This window comes from Elephas maximus, chromosome 21 (genome assembly GCF_024166365.1).
Source record: "Elephas maximus indicus isolate mEleMax1 chromosome 21, mEleMax1 primary haplotype, whole genome shotgun sequence".
Classification (NCBI taxonomy): domain Eukaryota; kingdom Metazoa; phylum Chordata; class Mammalia; order Proboscidea; family Elephantidae; genus Elephas; species Elephas maximus.
In genome coordinates, this window is record NC_064839.1 from 32,906,096 (window position 1) to 32,933,272 (window position 27,177).

Sequence of the window (27,177 nt, forward strand, 5' to 3'; positions counted from 1 at the left end):
CCCGAGATGAGCCAGGCCCCTTCTCTGTGCTCCCAGATCCACTGTGCTTGCCTCCATCTGAGCACATGTGACAGCACCAGGTTGGAATTGTTTCTGTCTCTGTCTTTCCCCCACTCCGGACTGGAAGTTACTTGGGGACAGTGGCAGGGTCTGGTCCTGCTGGTATCAGCAGAGAATGAAGGATGAAGGGGTGAACAGATAAAGGAGTTTCGGTTCTCACTGGGAGCCATCCATACCCTAGGGTAGTGACCCCTGTCCGTTGATGGTGTCTCTCCTCTTTCCCAGGTCTGTCTCTCTGGGAAGATGCAGACGCTCAGGATGCTGGCTGCCATGTTGGGCACTTGCCTGGGCCTGCTGGCAGCAGCTATAGCAGCCACAGGTGCTAACCCCACCCAGCTAGATACCCGCAGCATGCTGCCCTCCCACCGGCGCCAGAAGAGAGACTGGATTTGGAACGAGATGCATATTGATGAAGAGAAAACCTCCCTGCTCCCCCATCATGTGGGCAAGGTAAGGCTCAAGATCCAGAGCAAGAGAGGTTCCCGGCAGCCAGCCCATAGTGACAGTGGTAACGATGCTGGTGGTGATAATAATGGTAAAGACAGTGGTGGTAAGAGTGGAGATGATGGTTGTGGGGTGGTGGTAATAATGCTTGAGATGATGATGACGGTAGATGCGATGGTGGAGGTGGAGGTGGTGGTGGTTGTGATAAAAAAGGGGAAGGCAGTGGTGATGATGGTGGTGATGGTAGTGGTGTTGATGGTAGTCACGGGTGTGGTTGGTGATGGTGATCATAAAGGTGGTAATGGTGGTGGTAGTGATGGATGTGGTGGTGGTGGTGGTGATAGTGATGGGAGTAGTGATGGTGGTCATGTGTGTGATGATGGTGATAGTGATGGTGATCATGGAGGTGGTGGGATGGGAGTAGTGATGGTGGTCATGGGTGTGATGATAGTGATAGTGATGGTGATCATGGAGGTGGTGGTGGTGATGGTGATGGGAGTAGTGATGGTGGTGATGGGTGTGATGATGGTGATGGTGATGGTGATGGTGATCATGGAGGTGGTGGTGGTGGTGGTGATGGTGATGGGAGTAGTGATGGTGGTCATGGGTGTGATGATGGTGATAGTGATGGTGATCATGGAGGTGGTGGTGGTGATGGTGATGGGAGTAGTGATGGTGGTGATGGGTGTGATGATGGTGATGGTGATGGTGATGGTGATCATGGAGGTGATGGTGGTGATAGTGGTGATGGTGGTAGTGATGGTGAACACCGTGGTTCATTTTCTCCTAGACCTTCGTCTGTTGACTAGATATTGCTAGTAGAAGGGTTACCCCTTGCATAGGCTAAGGAGACAAGCCTGGCCTGGGAGTTGAGGACTTGAGACAGAAGCAGTAAAGGCTGCCATTAGGTTTTTCCATCCAGAGCTGTCAGAGATACAGTAAGCCCCATACAGTAGGTAAAGCCCAGGAAACCTCCTACACAATTGTGCTGGTGACAAAGCTAATTATCCAGGCCATAGTTTGCCTATTCTTGCTCTAGGCCTCTAAACTCTTCAAAAACCCCTTTCTCTCAGATGATCTCTCTCTGGTTCCCTGTGACCCTACACGGTTCCCCAGATTCCAGAAAGCCCACAACAAGCTACTGACCCAAGCCTGACCTTCAGGCCAGTGCCTAAGGCTCTAACCCTAATTTTATCCCCCTTTAAACTTGTCCACCCCAAGCCCACCTTCCTAGAACTTGGAGCTAATCTGAGTGACTATCAAACTGTCTTACTGCGTCAAACTGTTATTGATGTCAAAATTTCCTAAGTCCTTGTATAATAAAAACTATAAAATACTGCTGAAAGAGATTTAAAAAACTTAAATAAATGGAAAGATATTCATGGATTGGAAGACTTAATATTAATTGTCAGTACTACCCAAAGCGATCTATAGATTCAACACAATCTCGATTAAAATTCCAACATCCTTCTTGGCAGAAATAGAAAAACCAATCCTCAACTTTATATTGAATGGCAAGAGGCCCCAAATAGCTAAAACAATATTGAAAGAGAAGAACAAAGTAGGAGGACTCACACTTTCTGATTTTAAAACATAGTATACCGCTACAGTAATTAAAACATAGACCAATGGAATATAACTGACAGTCCAGAAATAGACCCACGCATCTATTTGTAACAAGGGTGCTAAGTCCATTTGATGGGAAAAGAAGAGTCTCTTCAATAAATGGTGCTAGGAAAATTGAATTTCCACATGCAGAAAAATGAAACAGGATCCATGGCTCATACCACACACGAAAACAAATTCAAACTGGATTAAGGACCTAAATGTACAAACTAAAACCATAAAATTCTTAGAAGAACAAGGAAGGGCAATGTTGTCAGGCCCAGCTTTCAACAATGGATTATCTAATATAATAACAAAAGCACAAATAGTAAAAGACAATTAAATGGGACCTCATAAAAATTAAAAACTTTTGTTCATCAAAAGACTTTATCAAAAAAGTGAAGAGACAAGTTACCAACTGGGAGAATATCTTTCGAAACCATATACCCAACAAGAATATAATAACCAAAATATATATAAAAGTTCAACAACTTAACAACAAAAAGGCAAATAACCCAATCATAAAATGGGCAAAGGACTTGAATAGACATTTCACCAAAGAGGACATTCAAATGACCACCAACCCCTTGCCGTCAAGTCAGCTCTGACTCATAGCGACCCTACAGGACATAGTAGAACTGCCCCATAGAGTTTCCAAGGAGCACCTGGTGGATTTGAACTGCTGACCTTTTGGTTAGCAGCCATAGCACTTAATCATACGTCATCAGGGCTTCCAAATGCTCACCAAACACATGAAAAGATGCTCAGCGTCATTAACCATCCGTCAAAAAAAAAAAATTGCCATCGAGTGTATTCCAACTCATAAAGATCCTATAGGACAGAGTAGAACTGCCCCATAAGCTTTCCAAGGAGTGGCTGGTGGATTCGAACTGCTGACCTTTTGGTTAGCAGTCAGCTCCCATTAGCCATCAGAGAGATGCAAATCAAAACCACAATGAGATACCATTTCACTCCCACTAGGATGGCACTGGGTTTTTTGGTTAGGATGGCTAAGGGAACCTCCGCGGCAGTACAGTAGTTAAAAGCTCAGCTGCTAACCAAAAGGGCAAAAGTTCAAATCCACCAGCAGTTCCTTGGAAGTCCCAGGGGACAATTCTACTCATTGCAATCAACTCGCAATGAGTTTGGTTGTTTGGGTTTAGGAAGGCTGAGGCAAAAAAACAGAAAATAACAAATGTTGACAACGATGTGGGAAGATTGTAACCCTTATCCATTGCTTGTAAACCAAAAAAACCTCTGCCATCCATTGCTTGTAGGAATGCAAAATGGTACAGCTGTTGTGTAAAACAGTGGTGGTTCCTCAAAAAACTAAAAATAGTACTACCATATGCCCCAGCAACTCCACTCCTAGGTATACACCCAAAAGACTTGAACGCAGAGACTCAAAAAGAGACTTATACACCAGTGTTCCCTGCAGCACTATTCACAATAGTGAAAGGTGGAAAAGACCTAAATACTCCAAAAAACGAGTAGATAAACAAAATGTGGTACATATATACAGTGGAATACTGCTCAGCCAGTAGGAGAACTGAAATCTTGATACATACTACACTATGGATGGAACTTAAAGATATTATGCTGAGTGAAATAAGCCAATCACAAAAGGACAAATATTGTTTGAGCTCACTTATACAAAAAGACAAGAAAAGGCAAATGTATACAGATGAAAATTTATTAGTGGTTACCAGCAGTAGGAGGAAGAGAGAAAAGTGGGGTTAGCGGTGATGGAAAAATCACATTGACTGAGGGTATTGCACAGCCAATTACTGGAATTGCTGTCAGTAAGTTGCACACCTGTTAAAAGTTGAATTAGCAAAGGTTGTGTGATAGATACTTAAAAAAAAAAAAAAAAAACTATCCTGAGTTAAAGAAATACCCCTAGTGGTGGAATGTAGATGTAATAGGTATTTTGAGAGTTTTCAGTAAGGAGAAAGTCTCTTTCAAGGGCATCAAAATCTCATCAGGTCAGCTTCTTGGAATCTAAATGTCAGCTACAAGAGAAAATGTATCAATGCTGGTAAGAGGAAGCACAGTGCTAAGCGTCGTGCTGGGTACTGGGAGACAATAGTGAACAACGACAGGCATGGTCCCTGCCCCCATGGAGCTTGTGGTCTAGAGCACAGGGTTCAGCAAACTAAGACCTTTGGGCCAAATACAGTCCACCACCTGGTTTTGTAAATAAAGTTTTATTGGAACACAGCAACACCCATTCATTTACAAATTGTCTTTGGTGCTTTTGTGCTATTAAGCAGAGTTAAGTAGCTGTGATAAAGACCCTATGGCCTGAAAAGTCAAAAATATCTACTCTCCAGCCCTTTCACACAAATAGTTTGACAACCTTGGTCTAGAAGGACAAGCACACATCGGACAAAGAATCCCACAAACAGCTAGTGGTGATGGGGGAGTCCTCCGGTCATAGGCTAAAGAGGACCCTTTGAGGGGAGGGTCCAGTCTTGTTTCAGTACCAGAAACATCATGGAAGGAAGGACTAGCCAGGAATCTCCACTCACAGCCCCACCCACAGCCAGCTCACTGTGCCCCTGGATCCTCCCAGGAATGACTGGAAAATTTAAACCCTTCAACAAGGCCAGTCAGAAACCCAGGTCCAGAGAGGGGAAGACTCTTGCCCAGGGACACACAGTGGTACCAGGACAGAGCCCTAGGAGAACCAAGGATTCCTGACCCCCGACATGAATGTGAACTCTGTGTCATAGAGGAAAAGGTCATCAGCACACCTACATCCCTCCTAACGGAATAACTGTGCCATGACTCAACCTCATAGAGAACGGCCGGCCCCAGGGAAAACTGGGAGTGAGTCAGCGAGAGTCAGAGGAAAGCGGAGGCACCTGCGACATGTGCAGCCCTGCCAGGCAGCCTCAGGAAGGCTCGCCCTAGGATCTAGAGCAGCCGGAAGAGCGTCAGGACTGGCGTCACCCATCAGCAGCATTTGCTTGGCACGCGATACGGGCCTGGGGTTGGGGATAGAGGAGCCACAAGCAGTCCCCACCCTGGGGAGGCATGGGGGCCTGGGAGAGGCAAGGACAGGACTTCGAGGGTCACCTCTAAATCCCAAGGATGTAATGTGAGGGAAGAAGTCCCCGTTTATCGAGGCCAGAGCCCTGAGCCTTTGTTTACAGACCTGGATGGACAATGGGAGCAGGCCTGAGGAGGCTTCCAAATCCACAAATGTGGGTCATTGCGGCTTTTGGCATTAAGACGTTATGTCCCATTATAACCCCCCCCCAAAAAAAGTGACATTAAAAAAAAAATGGAAGAAAGGAGAGCAGAAACTTATATTCAAATGAAATTTTATGCAGAACTCTAGTAAAACAGATCAAACTGCCTTGCTCCCCGTCACCACCCCTGTCCACGTGGATCTGAAGGTGCCTGCCTACCCAGAACCAAGTTTGAAAACCACCATCTTATTCTAACTCCCAGTGGCCACATATGACTCCAGCCTGTCCCACTTTCCAGGGTCCCCACCATGCCCCTAGGCCACCGGTTCATTGCCCCAACTCTCTCCTTCCTTCTTGCCTCCCATCCAGCTGGCCATCATATATCCTGACCATGGGGCCTCGGGACATCTTCACGACCACCTGCCCCCACACAACACAGCCCTGCTCCAGGGTGCTTGGCCACCTCCAACTGCTGCCCCCTCTCTCCCACTCTTTCATGGGTGGGGGTCCTCACTCCCTGGCTCCACTCCTCCACCCACTTCTCTCCTGAGACCCCACTCTCTCCCGGTTCTCTTCCAGCCTCGAAGTGCCCTCAACAGATACCTCGCTCAAGGCTCTTGCTCCATCTCACCCTTAAATGCTGCCCTTCCTCGGAGTCTCAGACCCTGAGGCTTCAAATATAGGTTGTGAGAGCAATAACGGGGTCTGTGCTGTCTCTGTTCCCAGCGCTTGGAGTGGGGCCTGTCATCTTGTAGGCATGAAATTTATTTTTGTTGAAGTGAATTTAATTATATCATTCAGGCATTCTAACATTCTATGAGCATACTATTTTACGTGCATGATATACTATTATCTTCTTGTTATTGTTAGCTGCCATACAGTCAGCCCCTGGCTCATGAAGACCCCATGCACAATGGAACCAAATGCTGCCTGGTCCTGTGTCATTCCCCTGATCCGTTGCAGATCAGACCATTGTGATCTCATAGAGTTTTCACTGGCTGATTTTCGGAAGTAGATCACCAGGCTTTTCTTCCTAGTCCACGTTAGTCTAGAAGCTCCACTGAAACCTGCTCAGCATCCTAGCAACACACCAGCCTCCACCGACAGACGGGTTGTGGCTGCACGTGAGATACATTGGCCAGGAATCCAACCTGGGTCTCCTGCACCGCAAGCGAGAATTCTACCACTTCCCACTTACGTTCCTAATATTCTCTGATTCTCAGATTCTACACATGGAATGTTCAGCAATTCTAACCTTCTAATATCCTGTAAGCTGTGGATCTAGCATTAATAAATAATAGCATTTATTGCGAGCCTATTCCATGCAGATTGCTTCACACAATTTTCCAAATAACGTAACACTAATAGTACCTGTTACAAAGAAAAAGGATTCCATAGTATAATAAGTATGGGAAGTCTGAGTTAAAAAAAGGTCATTGGAGTTCTTTTCTCAGAACTACACATAGCCGATCTCCAAGAAAAGGACAGATTACGTACCATTCCAAATCTAAATTGACCAAAACCAGTGATTTGCTGATAAATATTTGACAACCGGCTCTCCACTGGGAAAAGCCTTGATTTGTAGTTTTTGCCGATTTCCATGGTGTAAATACTCCCACCATGTCTGATTTCAAGCTTCCAACTGATGTCACTGATACGGATACAATAGACATGAATAACCTCAGGAGCATAAAGAAAGTAACCTTGTAAAATAACTAGGAAGTAAAGAATTTTGAGCATACATTACCTTTATTTTTTTTTCTGTCATTGTTGAAAATATACACAGCAAAATGTACACCAATTCAATCATTTTTATATGTACAATTCAGGAACATTGATTACACTCTCGGAGTTGTACAACCATTCTCACCCTCCTTTTCTGAGCTGTTCCTCTCCCATTAACATAAATTCACTGCCCCCTAAAATTTCTACCTAATCTTTTGAGTTGCTGTTGTTGCTTTGATTCCATATAGATAGTTCTTAGAAGAGCATAGCACTCAAGGCAGACATTTTTTACTAGTTTAGCTAAACCATTGTTTGGTTTTAAGAAGGCTTCAGGGAGTATTTTTGGTTGAATGTTTAAAGATTATCTCAGGGCAATAGTTTCAGGGGTTCGTCTACCCTCCATGGTTCCAGCAAGTCTGGAGTCTATGAGAATTTGAAATTCTGGTCTGCATTTTCTCCCTTCTACACAATCTTGGTTCAAAATGTTCAGTAATGGTAGCTGGGCACCATCCAGTTCTTCTGACCTCATGGCAAAGGAGGCAGTTGTTCATGGAGGCAATTAGCCACACATTCCATCTCCTCCTCCTATTCCTGACTCTCCTTCTTCCTCTGTTACTCCAGGGGAATAGAAACCAATTGTCCTGCCTTGGATGGCTGCTTGCAAGCTTTTAAGACCCCAGGCCCTACACAAAGAACTGGGAAGTAGAACAGAAGCACTAACCCCGTTATTAGGCCAATTAACTTGAATGTCCCTGAAACCATGACCCTAAACCTCCAAACCAAGCAACCAAATCCCATGAGAATTTTGGTTGTACATAGCAGTCTCAGAAGTTAATCTTTTTTTTTGTTTGTTTGTTTGTCTTTGTACCTTTGTTTTTAATATGTTTCATTTAACTGTAAGTTTATGTAATTTAATCTTTCATTATGGCTATGTTTAACAAACAGCTCACAAAAGTTCTTGAAAATTTAAGTTGGCTCTTACAAGCCAACCCAGTACAAGCCAGCTGCACTGACCCAGTCCACATTCATGTGGAACATTGAAAGAGACTGGTCTTTTCCTAGAACTCTCTTTCAAAAATGCTGTTCTGCTCATCAGAGGCAATATTATCTCTATTTTACAGATGAGGTAACAACAATTCAGAGAAGTTAACTGACTTAAAAGGGTCAAAAATACCCAGGTTTTCTGCTCCAAAACCCCTGCCTTCCAGTGGCACCAAGTACATTCTTTCACTCAAAAAATATTTCCTATGCAGAGTAAAATAAGTCAATCACAAAAGGGCAAATACCATATGAGACCCCTACTGTAAAAACTCATAAAAAGGTTTATATACAAAAAGAAACAATCTTTGATGGTTATGAGAGTGGGGAGGGGTGGGGATGGAAAAGCACTTAATAGATAATAGATAAGTGGTAACTTTGGTAAAGGGTAAGATGGTACACAATACTGGGGAAGCCAACACAGTCTGTACAAGGCAGGCTACGGTAGCTCCATAGACACACCCAAACTCCCTGAGGGACCAAATTGCTGGGCTGAGGGCTGTGGGAACCATGGTCTCAGGGAACATCTAGCCCAACTGGCATAACACAGTTTATAATGAAAATGTTCTACATTCCACTTTGTTGAGCAGCATCTGGGGTCTTAAAAGCCTGTGAGCGGCCATCCAGGACACTTCACTGTTCTCACCCCTTCAGGAGCAAGGAAGAATGAAGAAAACTAAAGACACAAGGGAAAGATTAGTCCAAAGGACTAAAGGACCACATCCACCATGGCCTCCACCAGACTGAGCCAGTACGACGAGATGGTGCCCAGCTACCACCACTGACTGCTCTGACAGGGCTCACAATAGAAGGTCCTGGACAGAGCTGGAAAAAATGTAGAACAAAATTCTAACTCAAAAAGAAAAACCAGACTTACTGGCCTGACAGAGACTGGAGAAACCCTGAGAGTATGGACCCCGGACATGCTTTCAGCTCAGTAATGAGACCACTCCTGAGGTTCATCCTTTAGCCAAAGATTGAACAGGCCCATGGAACAAAACAAGACTAAAGCCATGCATCAGCCCTGGGGCAGGGACTGGAAAGTAGGAGGGAATAGGAAAGCTGGTAATAGGGAACCCAGGATTGAGAAGGGAGAGTGCTGACATGTCATGGGGTTGTTAACCAATGTCATACAACAATGCATATACTAACTGTTTGATGAGAAACTAGTTTGTTCTGTAAACCTTCATCTAAAGTTGAATAAAAAATAAAATAAAAAGGCAGAAAATGATTCCTGAGCACTTACGATTCTCCAGACACTATTGTAGGCACACTGGGGCACTGTGCCAGGCAACTCACGGTAATGTGGTGTTTGCGGTGACCAGGCCAAAACAACTCACTCCTGATCAGCCAGAGGTTCTCGTCAGTGAAACTATCTGCACGATCCTGTAATGGCGGACACAGGGCGTTGTGCATTTGTCAAAACCCACACGACTGTACAATCCATAGGGCTGGACGCTAATGGAAACTAGGGACTTCAGTCACTAATAATGTATCAATGTGGGCTCATCGGTTGTAACAAACGACCCACATTAATGCAAGACGTTGATAATAGGAGAAACTGCAGTAAGAGGAGAGGGGGTATTTAGGAGCCTTCTGCACTTTCTGCTCAATTTTTCCATAAACCTAAAACTGCTCTAAAAAATAAAGTTTATTCATTGAAAAAAAAAACCCTGCAGTGTCACATTTAGGGTCTTCTGTCAAGCTCACACACGTGCACACGTGCACACGTGTGCACATCTGCACGCATACATGTACACAGACATGCCTACACACATGTGTGCACACGCACACACACACACCCAGCCACCACTTCCCATTCCCAGCTCACAGCGCCCCTTCCTTCCTAGATCAAGTCAAGCGTGAACCGCAAGAATGCCAAGTACCTACTCAAAGGAGAGTCGGCGGGTAAGATCTTTAAAGTCGATGAGGATACCGGGGACGTGTATGCCTGGGAGAGGCTGGACCGGGAGAAGAAGTCTGAGTACCGCCTCACCGCCTTCATTGTGGACAAGGACACCAGTAAGGACCTGGAGCCTCCTTCCAGCTTCACCATCAAAGTCCATGACGTGAACGACAACTTGCCCGTTTTCACACGCCAATTATTCAATGCGTCTGTGCCTGAGATGTCACCTGCAGGTATGTGCCCACCTGTCCCTTTCCTTCCTCCCTCCCTCATTCCCAACCTGGAGGCACCTCTCACATCAGCAACTGCCTGAAATTGGAATTCATTGAGTTCAGACCAGAGCAGTGGTTTTAATGCCCATATTGCCAGTTTATCTGACTTAAAAGAAACTCTGGGCCCTAGACTAAACTCTGACCTAGCCCCAGAGCCTTGAACCTAGTCATAGATTGAGCCCTGATACTAGACCTAGACTGAGCCCTAGCCCTAGTCATAGACTGAACCTTACCCTACACAGAGACTGAGCCCTGATCCTGGTCATGGACTGAGTCATGACCCTGGTGAGTGTGAGCCCTGATTCTGAGCACAGGCTGACCTTTGACTCTTATTTCAGACTAAGACCTGATGACCCTTATTATTGACTAAGAGCTGATCCTGGCCTGCAGTCTGAATTTGTCCCCAGCCCCAGGCCAAGCCCTGACCATCAGAGAGGCACCATGTCTCATAACTCTTGGGGCGAACCCCACCCGCTTCTTTTGACCCTCAGGACTGGCATGCCAAGAGCGTAACCTTTGCACTTGAAAAGTATCAAGCCCTGCCACCAAGGCAAGAAAGGCCATCTCTAAGGGGCATGCAGGGGGAGGGGGGACAGGTATGAGCAGCCAGAGCCCTTGCCCTAGAGTATGTCACCAGCCTAGTCCCGGGCCTCGGGTTGTCACTACTTCTTTCTCAGCCCTCCCCTAGCCTCTGGGGGATGTCAGAAAAGGGGTGCCCTCCTCATCCCTTCATCCCAGGGTCCCTGGAAAGGGCCCTGGGACCAGACCTCCCTATTAAGTGTAAGGGCCCTGGAGTTGAAGGGAATGAAAGATGTGATGCCTACCACTTCGGAAGTATCTCCCCATTGCCTTGTATTCAACCTTCCAGAACCGAGAAGAAACAGCCCATTATACCTTCAGTTTCTCCTCATGACCCCAACCACCTGCCCCCTCCTTCAGTTTCCCCATAGATGCAAACCACCTGTTTTCTTGGCCCCCTTCAAGGCTGACAGGGCTGCCCCCCACCCCCGACTGAAGCGTGTGATCCCTGGTACAGTCTCCTCAGAAAAGAAAGCAGTCTTTTCTCCCTTGGGGCCCAGGGGGGCAGGAACAGCCTCAGCCCTATCTGTTCTTATCCAGGAATTGGGTGCGGGACTGGCAGTCACAAGGTAGCACCCCGGGGGATTTCTCTCTGCAGGAACCTCAGTCATTCATGTGACAGCAGTGGACGCAGATGACCCCACAGTGGCAGACCACACCTCTATCGTGTATCAAGTCCGGAAAGGAGATGACAAATTTGGCATCGATGGTTCTGGTCTGTGTGACTAACCCTCCTGGGGGCGGGGGGCAGGGGGCATTCCAGGTGCAGGTGCTGAGGGCAGTCCAGTCTGGCAGGTGATACCTGGCTTCTAAAAGGTTTGCTAACCACTGGGAAATACTGCCCCATGGCGTTGTCAGGGTCAAGCATTAAGACAAGGTGGCTGGTGGGAGGAGAAGGAAGCAGATAGGTGCCCAAGACATGGACTCAAGTCCAGGGGACAAAATCAGGATCTTATTACCCAAGCAGTGATAAGAGAGGCAGTAGAGAATGCTGTTAGCAGCTCTGGTCCTGGTACAGACAGACCTGGTTTCCATACCCAGCTCTGCTACTCACCAACACTAGAGACCTCAGGCAAGTCCATTAGCTCCTATGAATCTTAGTTCTCTCACCTAGAAAATGAATGTGTTTATATTTATCTTGCGTGGTAGCTGTGAAGTTTGATAGATAACGTATGGAGGGACCTTGGCTTGTAATAATTGTCCAATCAATGTGGCTTAACAGAAAACTGTAAGGAGTGACTCTTGAGAGCAAGACAGAAGTCCAATTGGGCAGACCTGGACATACTGTCAAATACATACCACAGATACCACCGTTATCCTATAGTGCACCAAGGCAGACATCACTAATCCATCACAGCGCTCTTTCACCCTGAGACGAGATGTGGCCTCATGAGCTTTCTCAACACAATGCTCCAGGTGGCTAGGACCAGGCTTGGACTGAACCATTTGGCCAGCTTGGGCCCATCAGTGCAGCGCACGGAGGTGGTGGGTTTAGACCAGTGGTCTCAGCCCTGACTGCACATTAGAAACACCTGGGGAGTTCTTAAGTCTGGTTCTCGGGTGGGGGGCGGGGCGGGTCCCAGGCATCTATGTTTTTTTTTAATTCCATGGGTAATATGGGTCCTCCTGGGACACTTTCTGCAGGACTCATTTTCACGAAAACCACAAATTTGGACCGAGAGACACAGGGCAAATACGAGATCGTGGTGGAGGCACGAGATGCCCGGGGCAAACAGGGGGAGTCAGGCACGGCCACTGTGCTGGTCACTCTGCAAGATGTCAACGACAACTTCCCCATCTTCACCCGGGGTGAGCTCCTCCCCCCTACCCTGGGCCCTAGGTGGGGGGACTCTATGACTTGGGGCCCTCTCCACCCCCAGGGTGGGTCTAAGGCCCAGGGAAGTCTTCTGGTGCAGGAAGGGACCCTGCTCCCCATCCTCCCAACACATCCCCAAGGCTTTCCCAACTGCCCCTGCCATGACCCGTCACAGCCCAGAGGAGAAGCACCCTCCCTACTCTATGCCCCACTGTGCCCAGAGCCCAACTACCAGGTAGGAGCAGTCTCACCCAGATTCTGTGGGATCAGATCCAGGCTCTAGCTAGAAAATTCCCATGAGCCAATGAACTGGGTCACAGCAAAGCTCCACCTCCAGAGCCTGGGCTGAGCCTGGGCCCACATGCAGACTGGTTCTCATCTCCCCCCTCCCCGCCCCCCCAAAAAATGTAGGATAAAACCTTTTCACAGGTCTTGGGTGCCCTGGGATGGAAAGCCATGGCTCAGCTAACTTGCACATATGCAAGCTCCCTAAAGGAAGGCTTCTCTCCTTGTTTGATTGACCCTCTATTCCCTAGCGGAAACCCTGGTGGTGTAGTGGTTAAGTGCTACGGCTGCGAACCAAACGGATGGCAGTTTGAATCTGCCAGGCGCTCCTTGGAAACTCTGTGGGGCAGTTCTACTCTGTCCTATAGGGTCACTATGAGTCGGAATCGACTTGACAGCCCTGGGTTTGGTCTAGTCCCTACCAAAATGCCTGGCATACAGTGGGTGTTCAGTAACTACTTGTTGGTTGCATGGAGGGAGGGATGGATGGACAGAGCAGAACCTCTTTGCCTTAGGGTCCAGCATAGTACCCAGGGGTACTATTATTGTTACTACTGCTATTGTTATTATCATCATCATCATTATTTTACTGTGCCCATTAGCTGTGTCAAAAAGTATTAGAATAATATGAGGGGACAGTCACCTTGTCTGTCTCATTAACTCAATGCCTTTTGGGGTGACCTATCTGCATCAGACAAATACACATTTGCCGTGCCTGAAGACATCCGCGTAGGCAGCCCCCTGGGCTCTGTGTTTGTTGAGGACCCAGATGAGCCCCAGAACCGGATGACCAAGTACAGCATCGTGCAGGGCGAGTACAGGGACACCTTCACCATCGAGACGGACCCCACCCGCAATGAGGGCATCATCAAGCCCATGAAGGTCTGTAGCCTGCAGCGATAATATCAAACGTGGTTCAAGGCTCCCAGCATCCACAGGGCCCATCCAGGGGATGCTCCCCATTGAAAGTGCACACCCTGGGTCAGCTCAGAGATGGGCTTGTGCCCATGGAGACTGGGATCCTGAAGCCAGGCCAGGGGAGAGAGTCAGTGTCTTAGGCTCACCATAATCTTTCCCCCCTGCAGCCCCTAGACTATGAGCGCATCCCACAATACAGCTTCACCATCGAGGCCACAGACCCCACCGTCAACCTCCGCTACCTGAGCAGCAGCCCCACCAGAAGCATCGCCCGCATCACCATCAATGTCACCGATGTGGATGAGCCTCCCGTCTTCCACAAGCCCTTCTACCACTTCTCCCTGCAGGAGAACCAGAAGAAACGTCAGATCGGCTCAGTGATGGCCACGGACCCTGACTCGGCTCGGCACAGCATTGGGTAAGGGTGTTCGTGGTGACATGACAATCCTGGCACTGTTGTTGTTATCCCTGCTGGACTGAGACAGGCTCGGAGAGGAAAGCTGGCTTCTCCTGGTAATCACAGGCGAAGCAGCACAGGCTGGACCAGAGCCACTGGCCAGGGGGGAGCTTGTCCTGTCCCTGTGCCTTCCAGGGACCACCAGCCAACCTGTCGCCTGCTAGTGTCGACTCCCACCTGCCCCATCTAGTGAGATCTGACAGGCAAGGAAACAACCAATCATATGTCATACTTGAAGCCCCTTCATTATAAATATTTTATTAAATTTGTCTTTCCAAAAGCACAAAAGTAAGAAGTGTTCATTTTACACAGATCTGTAAAGAAAACATCAGTAAAGCCCTCCCCTTCCCCGCCAGATAATGCTTGTTTAGTAGTTTCTGTGGTCCTGTCATGATGTTAATAGGCTGCTGTGTTCCTATCACGCCTTTCGTCAGCCCTACACAAACATGTAGAGACATTTGTAGCAGATTGTTGTTGTTATTGTTTGGTTGGTTGGTTGGTTGGTTGGTTAGACGGTTGCTTGCTTGTTTGCTTGCTTAGTTTGCAGTTTTTGTTTTTCGAATTCTTCGTATCATACCATACCCATTTCCCTACTTGCTCTTCTGTCCTAACTAGACTCCCCTTCCCTACCCTCTGGGACAAAAAAAATACAGTTCTAAGTCATACTTTTTAGAACCCCATAATATTTGCTAGGAGCCCTGGTGGTACAGTGGTGAAAGCAGTCGGCTGCTAACCAAAAGGTCAGCGGTTCAAACCCACCAGCCACCCCATGGGAGAAAGATGTGGCGGCCTGCTTCCGTAAAGATTTACAGCCTTGGAACCCCTTTGGGGCAGTTCTACTCTGTCCTATAGGGTCACTATGAGTCGGAATCCACTGAACGGCAGTGGGTAGTATTTGATAACCCAAAAACCCATTGCTGCCAAGTTGATTCCAACTCATGGCAATCCCATGTTTTACAGAGTAGAACTGCCCCACAGGGTTTTCTTGGCTGTCATCTTTGCAAAAGCAGATTTCCAGGCCTTTCTCCTGGGGCTCCACTGGGTGTGTTCAAACCACCCACCTTTCCGTTAGTAGTCGAGCGCAAACTGTTTGCGTCCCAGGGACCTTTGAATATATGACTCCTCCATCTGCATCCAAACGGATTCCTACCTATCTGCTCACGGTGGTCGGAGGTCCCAAACCACTTGTGCCACCCAGATTATCTGTGCTAGCACCATTTATTAGGTAAGCCATCATTTTCCCACCTTTGCTGTACACTAAGTTCCTGTATCTACTTGAATCTATTTCTGAATTCTCTAGTCTATCGATCTATAGCAAAGGCATTCTATTTTACTGTAGTAGCTTTACACTGAATCTGAGAATGTGTAAGACAAGTCCTTCCCTCGCTATTTTTTGTTTGTTATTTATTTTTTGTCCATTCTCAAACATACATTCATTAATATGAACTCTAAAATTATCCTACCCAGTTTTAAAACAGTCAAATTCTAATGAGAATTGTGTTTACTTTATGCATCAATTTTGGAGGAGTTAATACTTTTTGTTAGTTCTTCCTATTAAGGTACAAAATGTGTCCCTCCATTTTGGCCACATCCCATAAATCTGGGGACTGCTGTTTTCATTGTAACTGTATTGTAAATAGTCTATAATTATTTTTGTTTAATATTAGATCCAAGGATTTATTTAGCAGGATGATTTGGGTTTTGTTTTGGTTTTGGGGTTTTTTGTTTCGTTTTGTTTTTCTTCATTTCCAAATGGTGGGGTAATTTTGTTTTGCTTTAACGTCTATCTTTGACGTAATATATTTGCATCCATTTTTTTCCTAGACTATCTAAGCTTTTGTAATATATATCCAGTTAACAAAGGTTTATTCTACCTTCATTGAGGCTTGTAACTTTTATCCATTAAAAAATTACCCAATTTTTTCCATTTAAACATTTTGTCTTCAATTCCATGTTGCATGATACTCATTTCGCCACTCCTGTTTTCGTGTTACTCATGTTTGCCTGATACAAATTTTCCAACCTTTATTTTTAACTTTTCTAGATCATTTGGCATTAAGGTGTCCCTTGAAAATAGAATGTAGCTGGGTTTTGCTTTTTAATCCAACCTGAAATGCTTTGTGTTTAACCTATTTACACTTTTCATCATAAACGATATGTTTGATCTTATTTCTTCTGTCTTGTTATGCCTTTTTTATTTCTCAAACTTAATGACTGTTTTCTTCCCCTGCTCCCCCCTGCCCATCTTTGCTACACAGTTCATTTTTTTTTCATGTTTTTCTCCTAGATATTTGGATAGAGTACATCTATTTTTACTTCTACCAGCAAGATTTACTTCTACCTGTAAAATTAATTTTTTTTCCTAAACTTGTATTTTCTAGTTACAAATACTACACACGGAAACCCTGGTGGCATATGGTTAAGAGCTAGAGCTGCTAACCAAAATGTCAACAGCTCAAATCTACCAGGTGCTCCTTGAAAAACCTGTGGGGCAGTTCTACTCTGCCCTGTAGGGGCACTATGAGTCAGAATCGACTTGACAGCAACAGGTTATCGGTTAATATGACACACACACACACAAATGAAATCACCACTGCTTTCTTATTTATGATAAATCTATAGGTTAAATTTAATTCCTCCAAAACCAGGTTTTTATACTGACACATTTGTCAGTTAGGTGGATTAAGTTCCCAAAAATTTTTTTTCAGGATCCATCTTTGTGAGTGATATACTTCCTTGCTCTTATATATCTACAAATACCTTAGTTCTTTTGCCTTCTTATATTAATAACATCTATATGTGCTCATATAGTCCTTAGATACCAGCTACTTCCCTTCAAAAATACTGTCAATGCCTTCTAGCATTTAATTTTGTGGGGACATCTGAGGCAAGCCTGATTTCTCTTTTTCGAAGTAAGGAATTCATTTTTCTATGGATTCTTTTTGCTTTCTTCACATAGTCTTGAAATTCAAAAGTTTCGTTAAGGTATGCCTAAATATGCATCTCTTTTAAAGTTATGCCTGATATAGACTGAGGTCTTTTAATATGTAGACTTGGATCTTTCTTCAGCTCAGGAAAGTTTTCTTTTATTATATCTTTTTTTTTCCTTCTGTTCTATTTGTTCTGAAATTTTCCTCAGTAGTAGCAGCTGTTTTTCTACCGTGTGTGTGTGTGTGTGTGTGTTTATTTTCCTCTCTCTTTTTCATCTCTTCATAACTTTTTTCCTGATTTTTAGAAAAACTTTTCAAATTTTACTTCACAAATATAAGTCTCTTTCAATAGCTTCTCACCTTTTCCAGTTCCTTTTTTATTTCTTCCTAGCTCTTTTCATTAATCACATAAACTAATCCCAGCTGTGGTATTAGTTGATTATGGTGTCACCTGCCTCAGCTCTAAAAGTACTATAGATGGAACCTCAGGTACCACCTTCAGTCCAGTGATGGCAACATTGCCAAAATCAAAAGGATTATCTACCCTTGAATCCCTCTGTGCTAATATAGGTTCACTCACTGTACTAGGTGGTAGAGTGCAGTGGACAAGCAGTGGGGGAGGAGGACAGAGAAGGGTGCAGGGAACAGATCCAGAAGGGCTTTTCTGTCATGCTGAGGAGTTTGAACCCTGCAAAGGACAATAGAAAACCATGAAACTCTCTCCCCTGGCAGATACTCCATCCGAAGGACCAGTGACAAGGGCCAGTTCTTCCGAGTAAGCAAACTGGGGAACATTTACAATGAGAAAGAACTAGACAGAGAAATCTACCCCTGGTATAACCTGACTGTGGAGGCCAAAGAACTGGATTCTAGTGGTGAGTGACCCCATCTGTCAAGGGACCTGGGCTTTTCTCCTCCTCCATCATTCTTACAAAACTGGCATCATCGTCATTTCAGTCCCTAGAAGTATTGTTAAGCACCTGCTGAATCACCACTTGGCTGAGATGCTATAGAACCTCCATCCCCAAGTGTGGTCCTTGAACCAGCACCATCTACATCACCTGAGACATTGTGAGAAGTGCAGAAGCTCAGGCCCCGCCCCCAGTCTGAATCAGAATCTCATGCACATTATAGTTTGAGAAGCATTGTTATAAAGAGGGCTGATCAAATGTTCCTGTGATGATAATCACCTAAGGCATTATTAAGGCTTCTCAGGCCCCTCCGTGGAGGTTCTTGTTCCATGAGCCAGAGATGGTACCAAGGAATGTCATTTTGCAAGTACCCCATGATTCCTCTTATCAGGGATATCTAGTTAATGCTGCTTTGGGGGGTGTTTATGCAATAGTTAGCACTGAATTCAATATCTGAAGCAGCTTCCAACCCTGAGACTGTTAGGTTCTTCAAAAATTGGTATAACTTATGCCAGAGGGGAGGGCACGTGTTGAAGTTTGGCATCCTTTACCAATATGAGAAAACCCCAACAACCTTCTGGGAGAAGGGCTAATATTCCCACTTTACCTAGAAGACCACCAGGGCCCAGAGAGGGAGTGACTTGGCCAAGGCCTTACTGGTGCTACCCTGGAGAGCCCATGCCTCCTGCTGGGCCACCCAAACTCACTTCCCCCAACATGACAGCTGTGCCCAACCTTGAGGGACTCCTGGTGTTTTCCAGATCAGTCTGTGACCCTTTCTTCCCTGCCTAATCTTACCCATAGACTTTTTTTAACTGTACAAGTAATAACTGCTTATTTTAGAAACCAGAAAAAAAAAAGAATTATCCCCCCATAATCCCACTGTTAGCATTTTAGTGTATTTTTTCCTATATATATTTTTACATAAGTGAGATCATAATATTTGTATAAAACATCATATCCTGAATTTTTATTTAATGTTATCCTATACCATTTTTCCATGTTATTAAACTGTTTTTCATTACATTTAAAAATATCTTCATATGGGCATTGTAAATGGCCACAAATATTCCACCCTCTGAAGAGGCATAATTTGTTAACCCAGCTTCACATAGGTTGTTTACCTTTTTAATTTTTACAAGCAATGCTTCAGTGAACACCCTTGCACATGAAACTTGACCTCTTACTCTTCTGCACCCCTTTCACTCGAGCACCATCCCTGGCCTCTCTTCCAGGCGTCCACCAGGCAGCACCCCTGGACTCCAGTCCATATACCCTCCACCCTCAGGGTTGGCATCTGCTGAACCCACTTTGCTCACAAATCTTTTCCCATGCAGGGACCCCCACGGGCAAGGAATCCATTGTGCAGGTCCACATTGAAGTCCTGGATGAGAATGACAATGCCCCAGAGTTTGCCCAGCCCTATGAGCCTAAAGTGTGTGAGAACGCTGCCCCAGGCCAGGTGAGTCTGACCGGGGCGGGAGGGTGAGGCAGTGCCACCCTACAGCATGCTGAGGGGCAGTCACTCCCATCCACAGTCAGCTGGGGTTTCACTGCATTTAATGTAACCTGCACAACAGCCTTGAGGGAAAGTAGCATTATCCCATTGTTACAGATGGAAAAACTAAGACTTGGAATTTGTGGAGAGTCAAGTGGGGAAACAGTGGCTTTGTGGAGATTTCTTAGGTTAGTGTTAAAGGTTTAGCCACAGTCAGGATTAAACCCCAAATCTCCATCACCTCCCCAGCCACCACTGACAGTCCCCCTCTTTCCTCACTCCAGCTGGTCGTGCGGATTTCAGCAATAGATAAGGACATAACCCCGTCGGATGTGAGGTTCAGATTCTCCCTGAGCACTGAAGACAGCAACTTCACTCTTATGGATAATCGGGGTATGCATCAAAGCAGTCAACCGGGTGCTTAGCAGGGTCAGGGGTGGGGCTATTTGAGTCTTGAAGCCCTAGGTTAAAGGACCAAACTAACAAGCTGAGGGCAGGCCATCAACGAGATTTACAAGTTATGGGAAATTTCATACAGCTCCTGTCACCGACTTTTCTGGTCTATCCAATGGTCAGCACCACCCTGGCCAAATTGCCAAGTCCACATGGCCAGCTATTCCCCCATAAGATGCTCATATCGGTGAGGAACAGAGAGTAGGTATGGGAGCTGGCAGTCAGCTCAGTTCATGCGCTAGCCAAGGGGCTCCTTCCCACGCCAGGATTTCTGTGCCTCACTAAAATTGCCAACTACCCTATAACATGGACCTTTGCAGTCACTTCCAAAGAGTCAAAACTAAAAAATATGAAATCTTAAATGCCCAGGATACACTCTGTTTTAATTTAGCTACAATAACTATCTACCACCAGGTGGCCCCAGAACAGGATCTGGTCCACCAGTCACAGCCCAGAGATTCCTATGATGTCATTAGCAGCCAATCAGAGCTCCTAGTTAGTATGTGCTCACTAGAATGATGATGCTGAGTTGATTGCATTCCAGCCCAAAGTAGACAGGCTTCGATGCTTGCCTCTGCAGCCCCCTCAGTAAAAGAGAGAAAATTTACTTCACATGGGTCTGGATGGAGCGATCCTTTCACCCAGCACAGGGCAGAATCCCTCTTTGTTCCTATTGGCAAAACTGTGGTTGATGAGGACCACTGTACTGAAGCAGCAATTGCCACCTTTGAGGGACAGCTGGGGGTTACCGTCCCTGAGACCCAGGGAGTGAAGGACCCAGGCTAGGGAGCTCTGTGTCAGCTCTCTGGAACAGACCCAGGGGATCAGACACAGACCCATCTTTAAGGAGCCCACTGTGTGTGAAATGGGGAATGAGGCCATGTTGTGTTGACAATAACAGACCAGTCAACGTTTGCTGCTTTTAATAGCAAAAATACCTGTCACCCCACCTCCAACGTCCACCTCAAGCCCACTCATAAGGGGTTTTTCAGTACGGTAGAAAGCTTAAGTGCCATCCCACAGACAGCCCGTGTGTGACCAGGAGACAAGCTTGTTGATCCCAGAGCAAGCCATGTCCAAGTCTCATTTAAATTTCGAATGCACTACATGTCAAAATCTTTAATTTCGCCCATAAAGTGCCAGTGGCCATATTATTTACCTTCAATTATAAGACATGGCTACTTAATAATGAAATGGAATTGGCTTTCATTGGAAATCTTTAAAAAAAAAAAATGGCCTTCTTTGCTTTCTGTTGGCTTCCTGAGTGTGCTGACCCTGTGTGGCTAGATAAATCCTGGAGCAGGGATTCCCTGGACCCACCTGTCCTCTGACTATGGGTGTCAGAACCTCCTGGGAGCCTGTAAAATGCAGATTGCCTGGCCCTTAGTCTAGGGCCACTGATTCAGATGTGTGTGTGTGTGTGTGTGCGTGTGCACTTGGGGGAGAACAGGTAGGAGTCTAATCGTCAGCATGTTTAAGAAACCTCTGTATTAGACACAGATTGGAGCTGGAGACAGGAAAGGGGGTGGCAATATTTGGGCTAAAGCACATTCCCCGTTCCAGCCTGCCCAGAATACCTTCAACTACACACGAAACCATTCTCACAGTACCCCAGAAAGCATGTGCATCATTTTTACTGTTGTAAAACGCTTTTGTAATGATGGATTTTCAGCGATAGCAGAAACACCCTTAGAAGTTAAGACTTTTTAAAACTTTATTTTCCCCCTAATTGCTCACGAAGCTTGAAACAATATTGAGTCAAAAGAGAAAGTCCCTGTCATTGGAGTGGGATTAGGGTAAGAGAAGGAGCCCAGCCTATTGGTTGCCCAGAGAAACAGAAAGCAAGGATTTTACATTCTAGCCAGACTTTTTTTGTTTTGTCTTGAAGACTGTATTACTTTCTTTCTTTTTTTTTTAATTTTTATTGTGCTTTAGGTGAAAGTTTATAAATCAAGTCAGTTTCTCATACAAAAATTTATATACACCTTGCTATATACTCCTAGTTGCTCTCCCCGCTAAGGAGACAGCATACTCCTTCTCTCCACCGTGTATTTCTGTGTCCATTCAGCCAGCTTCTGTCCCCTTCTGCTTTCTCATCTCCCCTCCAGACAGGAGCTGCCCACATAGTCTCATGTGTCTACTTGATACAAGAAGCTCACTCCTCAGCAGTATCATTTTCTATCCTATAACCAAAAACCAAACCCACTACCATCGAGTCCATTCCGACTCATAGCGACCCTATAGTCCAGTCCAATCCGTCTGAAGAGTCGGCTTTGGGAATGGTTCCTTTCTTGGACTAACAGAAAGTCTGGAGACCATGACCTCCGGGGTCCTTCCAGTCTCAGTCAGACCATTAAGTTTGGTCTTTTTAGGAGAATTTGAGGTCTGCACCCCACTAGCCAGCCATTTTTAAAGGCTGGATCAAAGCAGCTGCCCAGATTATTCCCTCTATTGGGGAACAGGTCTGAGCTCAAATGGCTGAAACATGAGGAAGATGATGCCAAGGACAGAGAAGCAGTCCAGGCTGCACATGAGCTGGCGCAGTTGGGAAGGGCTCTCTGGAGGAGGCAGGCTCTGCTGTCTGTAGCTGAGGGAGCAGGTACTACTGGCAGAGCCTGACTCTGTGGCTTTGGTGTTTCCAGACAACACAGCCAACATCACGGTCAAGTACGGGCAGTTTGACCGGGAGCGTGTCAAGGTCCACTTCCTGCCTGTGCTCATCTCGGACAATGGAACGCCCAGCCTCACCGGCACCAGCACGTTGACTGTGGCGGTGTGCAAGTGCAATGAGCGTGGCGAGATCACCTTCTGTGAGGAGGCGACACCCCAGGTGGGCGTCAGCATCCAGGCGCTGGTAGCCATCTTCCTCTGCATCCTCACCGTAACTGGTCAGTGGTGGGCATAGCGGGGGAGGGGAGGAGGCACCAAGGGGGCTTCACCGGGAGGAGGAGAGGCCAGAGATCCAGGTCCAACGCTGCCTCCAGCCGCTGTGCAGCCCTGGGCCAGCGCCCCACTCTGGGCCTGTAGAATACGGGGGTGTGAGCTCCACCTCCCTGGGTGTCTCTGTTCCAGGAGCTGGGGTGGGGGCGGGTGACCCACCAGATGGTTGAACTAAGCCAAACGTTCTGTGTGATCAGGTCAGGGAGGTGTCACTGGGAGTCTGTGCTGGCCCGAGAATTCCAAGGGAGGCAGGGAGGCGGCAGGTGGGGCTCGGAGGGTAAGCCTTGTGTGATTCTCGCTCTGCTGCCGGCAGTGATCACCCTCCTCATCTTCCTGCGCCGGCGGCTCCGGAAGCAGGCCCGCGCCCACGGCAAGAGCTTGCCTGAGATCCACGAGCAGCTGGTCACCTACGACGAGGAGGGCGGCGGCGAGATGGACACCACCAGCTACGACGTGTCAGTGCTCAACTCAGTGCGCCGCGGCGGGGCCCAGCCCCCGCGCACGCCCGACACGCGCCCGCCGCACTATGCGCAGGTGCAGAAGCCGCCGCGGCGGGGGCCCGGCATGCACGGCGCGCCCGGCGAGATGGCGGCCATGATCGAGGTGAAGAAGGACGAGGCAGACCACGACGGCGCCGGGCCCCCCTACGACACGCTGCACATTTACGGCTACGAGGGCGCCGAGTCCATCGCCGAGTCGCTCAGCTCCTTGAGTACCGACTCGTCCGCCTCTGACGTCGACTATGACTTCCTCAATGACTGGGGACCCCGGTTCAAGATGCTGGCCGAGCTGTATGGCTCGGACCCCCGGGAGGAACCGCTGTATTAGGGGGGCTGGCCTTCTGGGCCTGGGGACCCAAACGGCTGCAGCCCAAGCCAGCCGGACACCAGGCACCGAGTTCTGGAACAGTGGCACTGAGACCAGGTCCAGCACCCCTTCCTCATGGATTCCGGGCTACCCCTGAATAGCAAAATCCAGGCCCCTGAAGCGTCCAGAAGGTGCTTCGTGATTGCTACCCCCTAAATGCTGGAAATGCCGGTTTAGTGTTCTCACTGGGCTCGGACATCTCCACGACCATGTTGCCCCCACCACGAGTCTAACGCAGACTTTCGCTGGCTCCTCAGGGCTGCAATGCAAAGCAGCTTGGGCCCGACTGCAGTGATCCCCGAGCCCCGGGTAAAGCCAGTACACTCCTGGTGCCTGTCTGTCTGGAAACAAAGGACTGGACAGCCTGACGGGGGGCGGGGCGGGGGGGCAAGACTCTCTGAAGCCCAGGTCCAGGGGAGACTGGGACTGCCTATCACACCTGCTCTCAGGAGCCCCAGCCTTACGCTTCCCCTTCCCAGGCCTGTCCAGAGGAAGGAAGGGACCATTTGGCAGCTCCTTACCTCCAGACCTGAGGTGACCTCACGTTGGAACTGTGCTATGCTGAGTATTGAACTGTTCAACCCAATTCAGGGAAATGGCTTGTTGAGCTTTGAAGCAACTGTGAATTCATCCTGGAGGGGACAGTGGAAACTAAGTGTGACAGATCACAGGGTGTGGGCCACCCGGCCACCTCTACACCCAGCTCCTCTGGAGAGGGCCTAGAGTAGCTGGGTCCCCATTTGACCCTCATCACCACCCCTCCAGTTTTGCCTGTGAGGTGAAGCAGATATTCCTGGAGCAGGTGACCTCTCCCCATCTCTGCCTTGCCCAGTCACCATTCCTCCTTCTTTCTCTCTCCCTCCTCTCTCTCACCTTCTCTCTGCATTTTAGCTGGTTATCTCTTCCTGTCCTTCCCTTTGCATTGTCAGTTCTCTGCCTCCCACAGCTCCTGTCCCTGCCTCTGTGCCTTTGGTTCTCTGTCTCCTTGTCTCTCTGGCTGTGTGTGTGTGTTTGTCTCCTCCTTTTCTCTTGACTTAGAGGCACCCAGGTTGTGGCCCACAGCAACTCTTGCCAATGTCCAAGCCCCAACACAGCTGCAGGACAAGTCATCTCCCTTTGCACCTTTTTGTTGCCACATCTCAGGAAATCCCAGTAGGGCCCATCACTCAGGCCCCACATGCTACGGAAGATGCCGCCCCTGCCTTGTGCAAGCACTTGGGTCACCCATGCATCTCCCACCTTCAGCCACATATGGATCATTCCACTGCAAACATGCCTTGGCAAAGTGGTATCAATCAGTGAAGAGGAGCCAAGGGAGGAAGCAATGTCTCCAGCTCACCCTTTGCCATGGACCAAGACTTCTGCTCTGGGCCCTGCCCGATCAGGCCCTTCACACTGGCAGGAATTGTAGATTAACACTGTCCTTTTTTTTTTTTTAACCAGTAACTAGTTTTTCATAATGATGTTTTTTACTAATAATACTTACAAGTTTCTAGTTCTCACAAACATAGAATAAGTGGGGTTTTTTGCATAATAAACAGGTTGCTATTTAGGTTGGCAGTTTTAATTCAGGGTTTTTTAGTTGGATAAACAAATTCCTGTAACTTCCTATTTCCTATCATTGTACTAATTGCTGTAGAGATAACGGCTATATATTGGCCACACTGGTGCATGGGATGTACTGTTCTGTTTTGTTTTTATACCTAAATAAAGAAATATCTTGGAATTCTTCCATTTCTGGGTCATTAAACTAAAGCATCACAGAACTGAGAGCTCATGTAAAACACACACAGGGGCTCACGCCACCACCACCATCATCAAAGGAACCAAGAGGGCAAAGGGACATTTGCAGTCAAGGTTCCACAGTCAATACAGAAAAGAGAATGGAGCAAAAAGTCAAGAGGGACACCTAGTCTAGCCCCCTGTCCTGCCAGAGCCCCATGCCTTCACCCAGCCTCTGTACAGTACCCCCCAACACACAACTCCTACCCTACACAGCAGGCAGGACCTCTGGAAGCTGGAGCCACAATATGTTCACATTTGCCAAATAAGGAACCAGCAGGATGAGATACATGAGGGAGGAAATCAACCTCCAACTTACTGATTGACAACAGTGATTCACTAACTGGCAGCTTTTTGAGGTATGTGGACCCCAACATTGGAGTCCTTCCTGGAAAACCTCACATTCAAAATGAGAAGAAAGTACCTCCTTGCCAGACCTGGGTCTTGAATTGAGGACTGGAAGGATGGATCCCACTTCAGCAAGGCCTGTGCTCCTTGACCTCTGCCAGCAGGATGTCCTGGACAGTGTCCTCGGAGAATGAAACTGTACAAACTGTGGTCTAGACAAACTGCTTCTTGGAGCTCTTGGGTCAGTTTGTCTCAATTCTAATTTTTGTTCTTATTTCCCTTGTGATTTTTTTTTTTCCTTTTTGTGACTCGTTGGTTATTTAGGAATATGTTGTTTAATTTCCACGTATTTGTGAATTTTACAGATTTCCTTCTATTGATTTCTAAGTTTATTCTCTTATCGTCAGAGAACATTATATGATTTCAGTCATTTTAAATTTATTGAGACTTGTTTTATGGGCTAACGTATGGTCTATCCTGGAGAATGTTCCATGTGCACTTGAGAAAGAATATGTATTCCACTGTTACCAAGTAGAATATTCTATTGATGTCTGTTAGATCTAGTTAGTTTATAGTGTTGAAGTCTTCTATTTCCTCATTGATTTTCTGTCTTATTCTATCCATTGTTGAAAGTGGGATATTGGAGTCTCTGATTATTACTGTTGAATTATCTATTTCTCCCTTCAAGTCTGTCAGTTTTTGCTTCATGCACTTTGGAACTCTGTTGTTAGGGGAATATAGGTTTATAATTGTTATATCTTCTTGATGATTAACACTTTTAGCACTATAATAGGTACTTCTTTGTCTCTAATAACAATTTTTATCCTAAAGTCTATTTTGTCTGATATTAGTATAGTCACTACAGCTCTATTTTGGTTACTATACACATGCCTTTTTCCATCCTTTTACTTTCAACATATTTGTGTTGTGAATATAAAGTGTGTCTTTTGTAGACTGAATATAGTTGGATCACGGTTTTTTATCCATTCTACCAACTTCTGACTTTTGATCGGAGTGTTTAATCCTTTTACATTTAATGTAATTACAATAAGTTAGGACTTACGTCTGCCATTTTGTATTTGTTTTCTATATGTCTTACCTCATTTTCGATTGTGTAAAGGTGTAATATATATGACAACAATAGCA

The 27,177-nt window shown here is 46.6% G+C and overlaps 1 protein-coding gene across 1 annotated transcript in view; it reads left to right on the forward strand.

Moving 5' to 3' along the window:
- The window catches only part of CDH5 (cadherin 5), a 36,932-nt gene extending 10,171 nt beyond the window's left edge, over window positions 1–26,761 (forward strand). Inside the window, exons 2-12 of the mRNA XM_049864709.1 lie at window positions 286–510; window positions 9,920–10,208; window positions 11,425–11,541; window positions 12,471–12,635; window positions 13,622–13,809; window positions 14,013–14,263; window positions 17,965–18,107; window positions 19,481–19,605; window positions 19,926–20,034; window positions 22,737–22,982; window positions 23,348–26,761. Coding sequence (XP_049720666.1) covers window positions 304–510; window positions 9,920–10,208; window positions 11,425–11,541; window positions 12,471–12,635; window positions 13,622–13,809; window positions 14,013–14,263; window positions 17,965–18,107; window positions 19,481–19,605; window positions 19,926–20,034; window positions 22,737–22,982; window positions 23,348–23,862 — 2,355 coding nt within the window. The 5' untranslated portion in view covers window positions 286–303 and the 3' untranslated portion in view covers window positions 23,863–26,761. The remainder of the gene's footprint in view (window positions 1–285; window positions 511–9,919; window positions 10,209–11,424; window positions 11,542–12,470; window positions 12,636–13,621; window positions 13,810–14,012; window positions 14,264–17,964; window positions 18,108–19,480; window positions 19,606–19,925; window positions 20,035–22,736; window positions 22,983–23,347) is intronic.
- The last annotated feature ends 416 nt before the right edge of the window (window positions 26,762–27,177 follow it).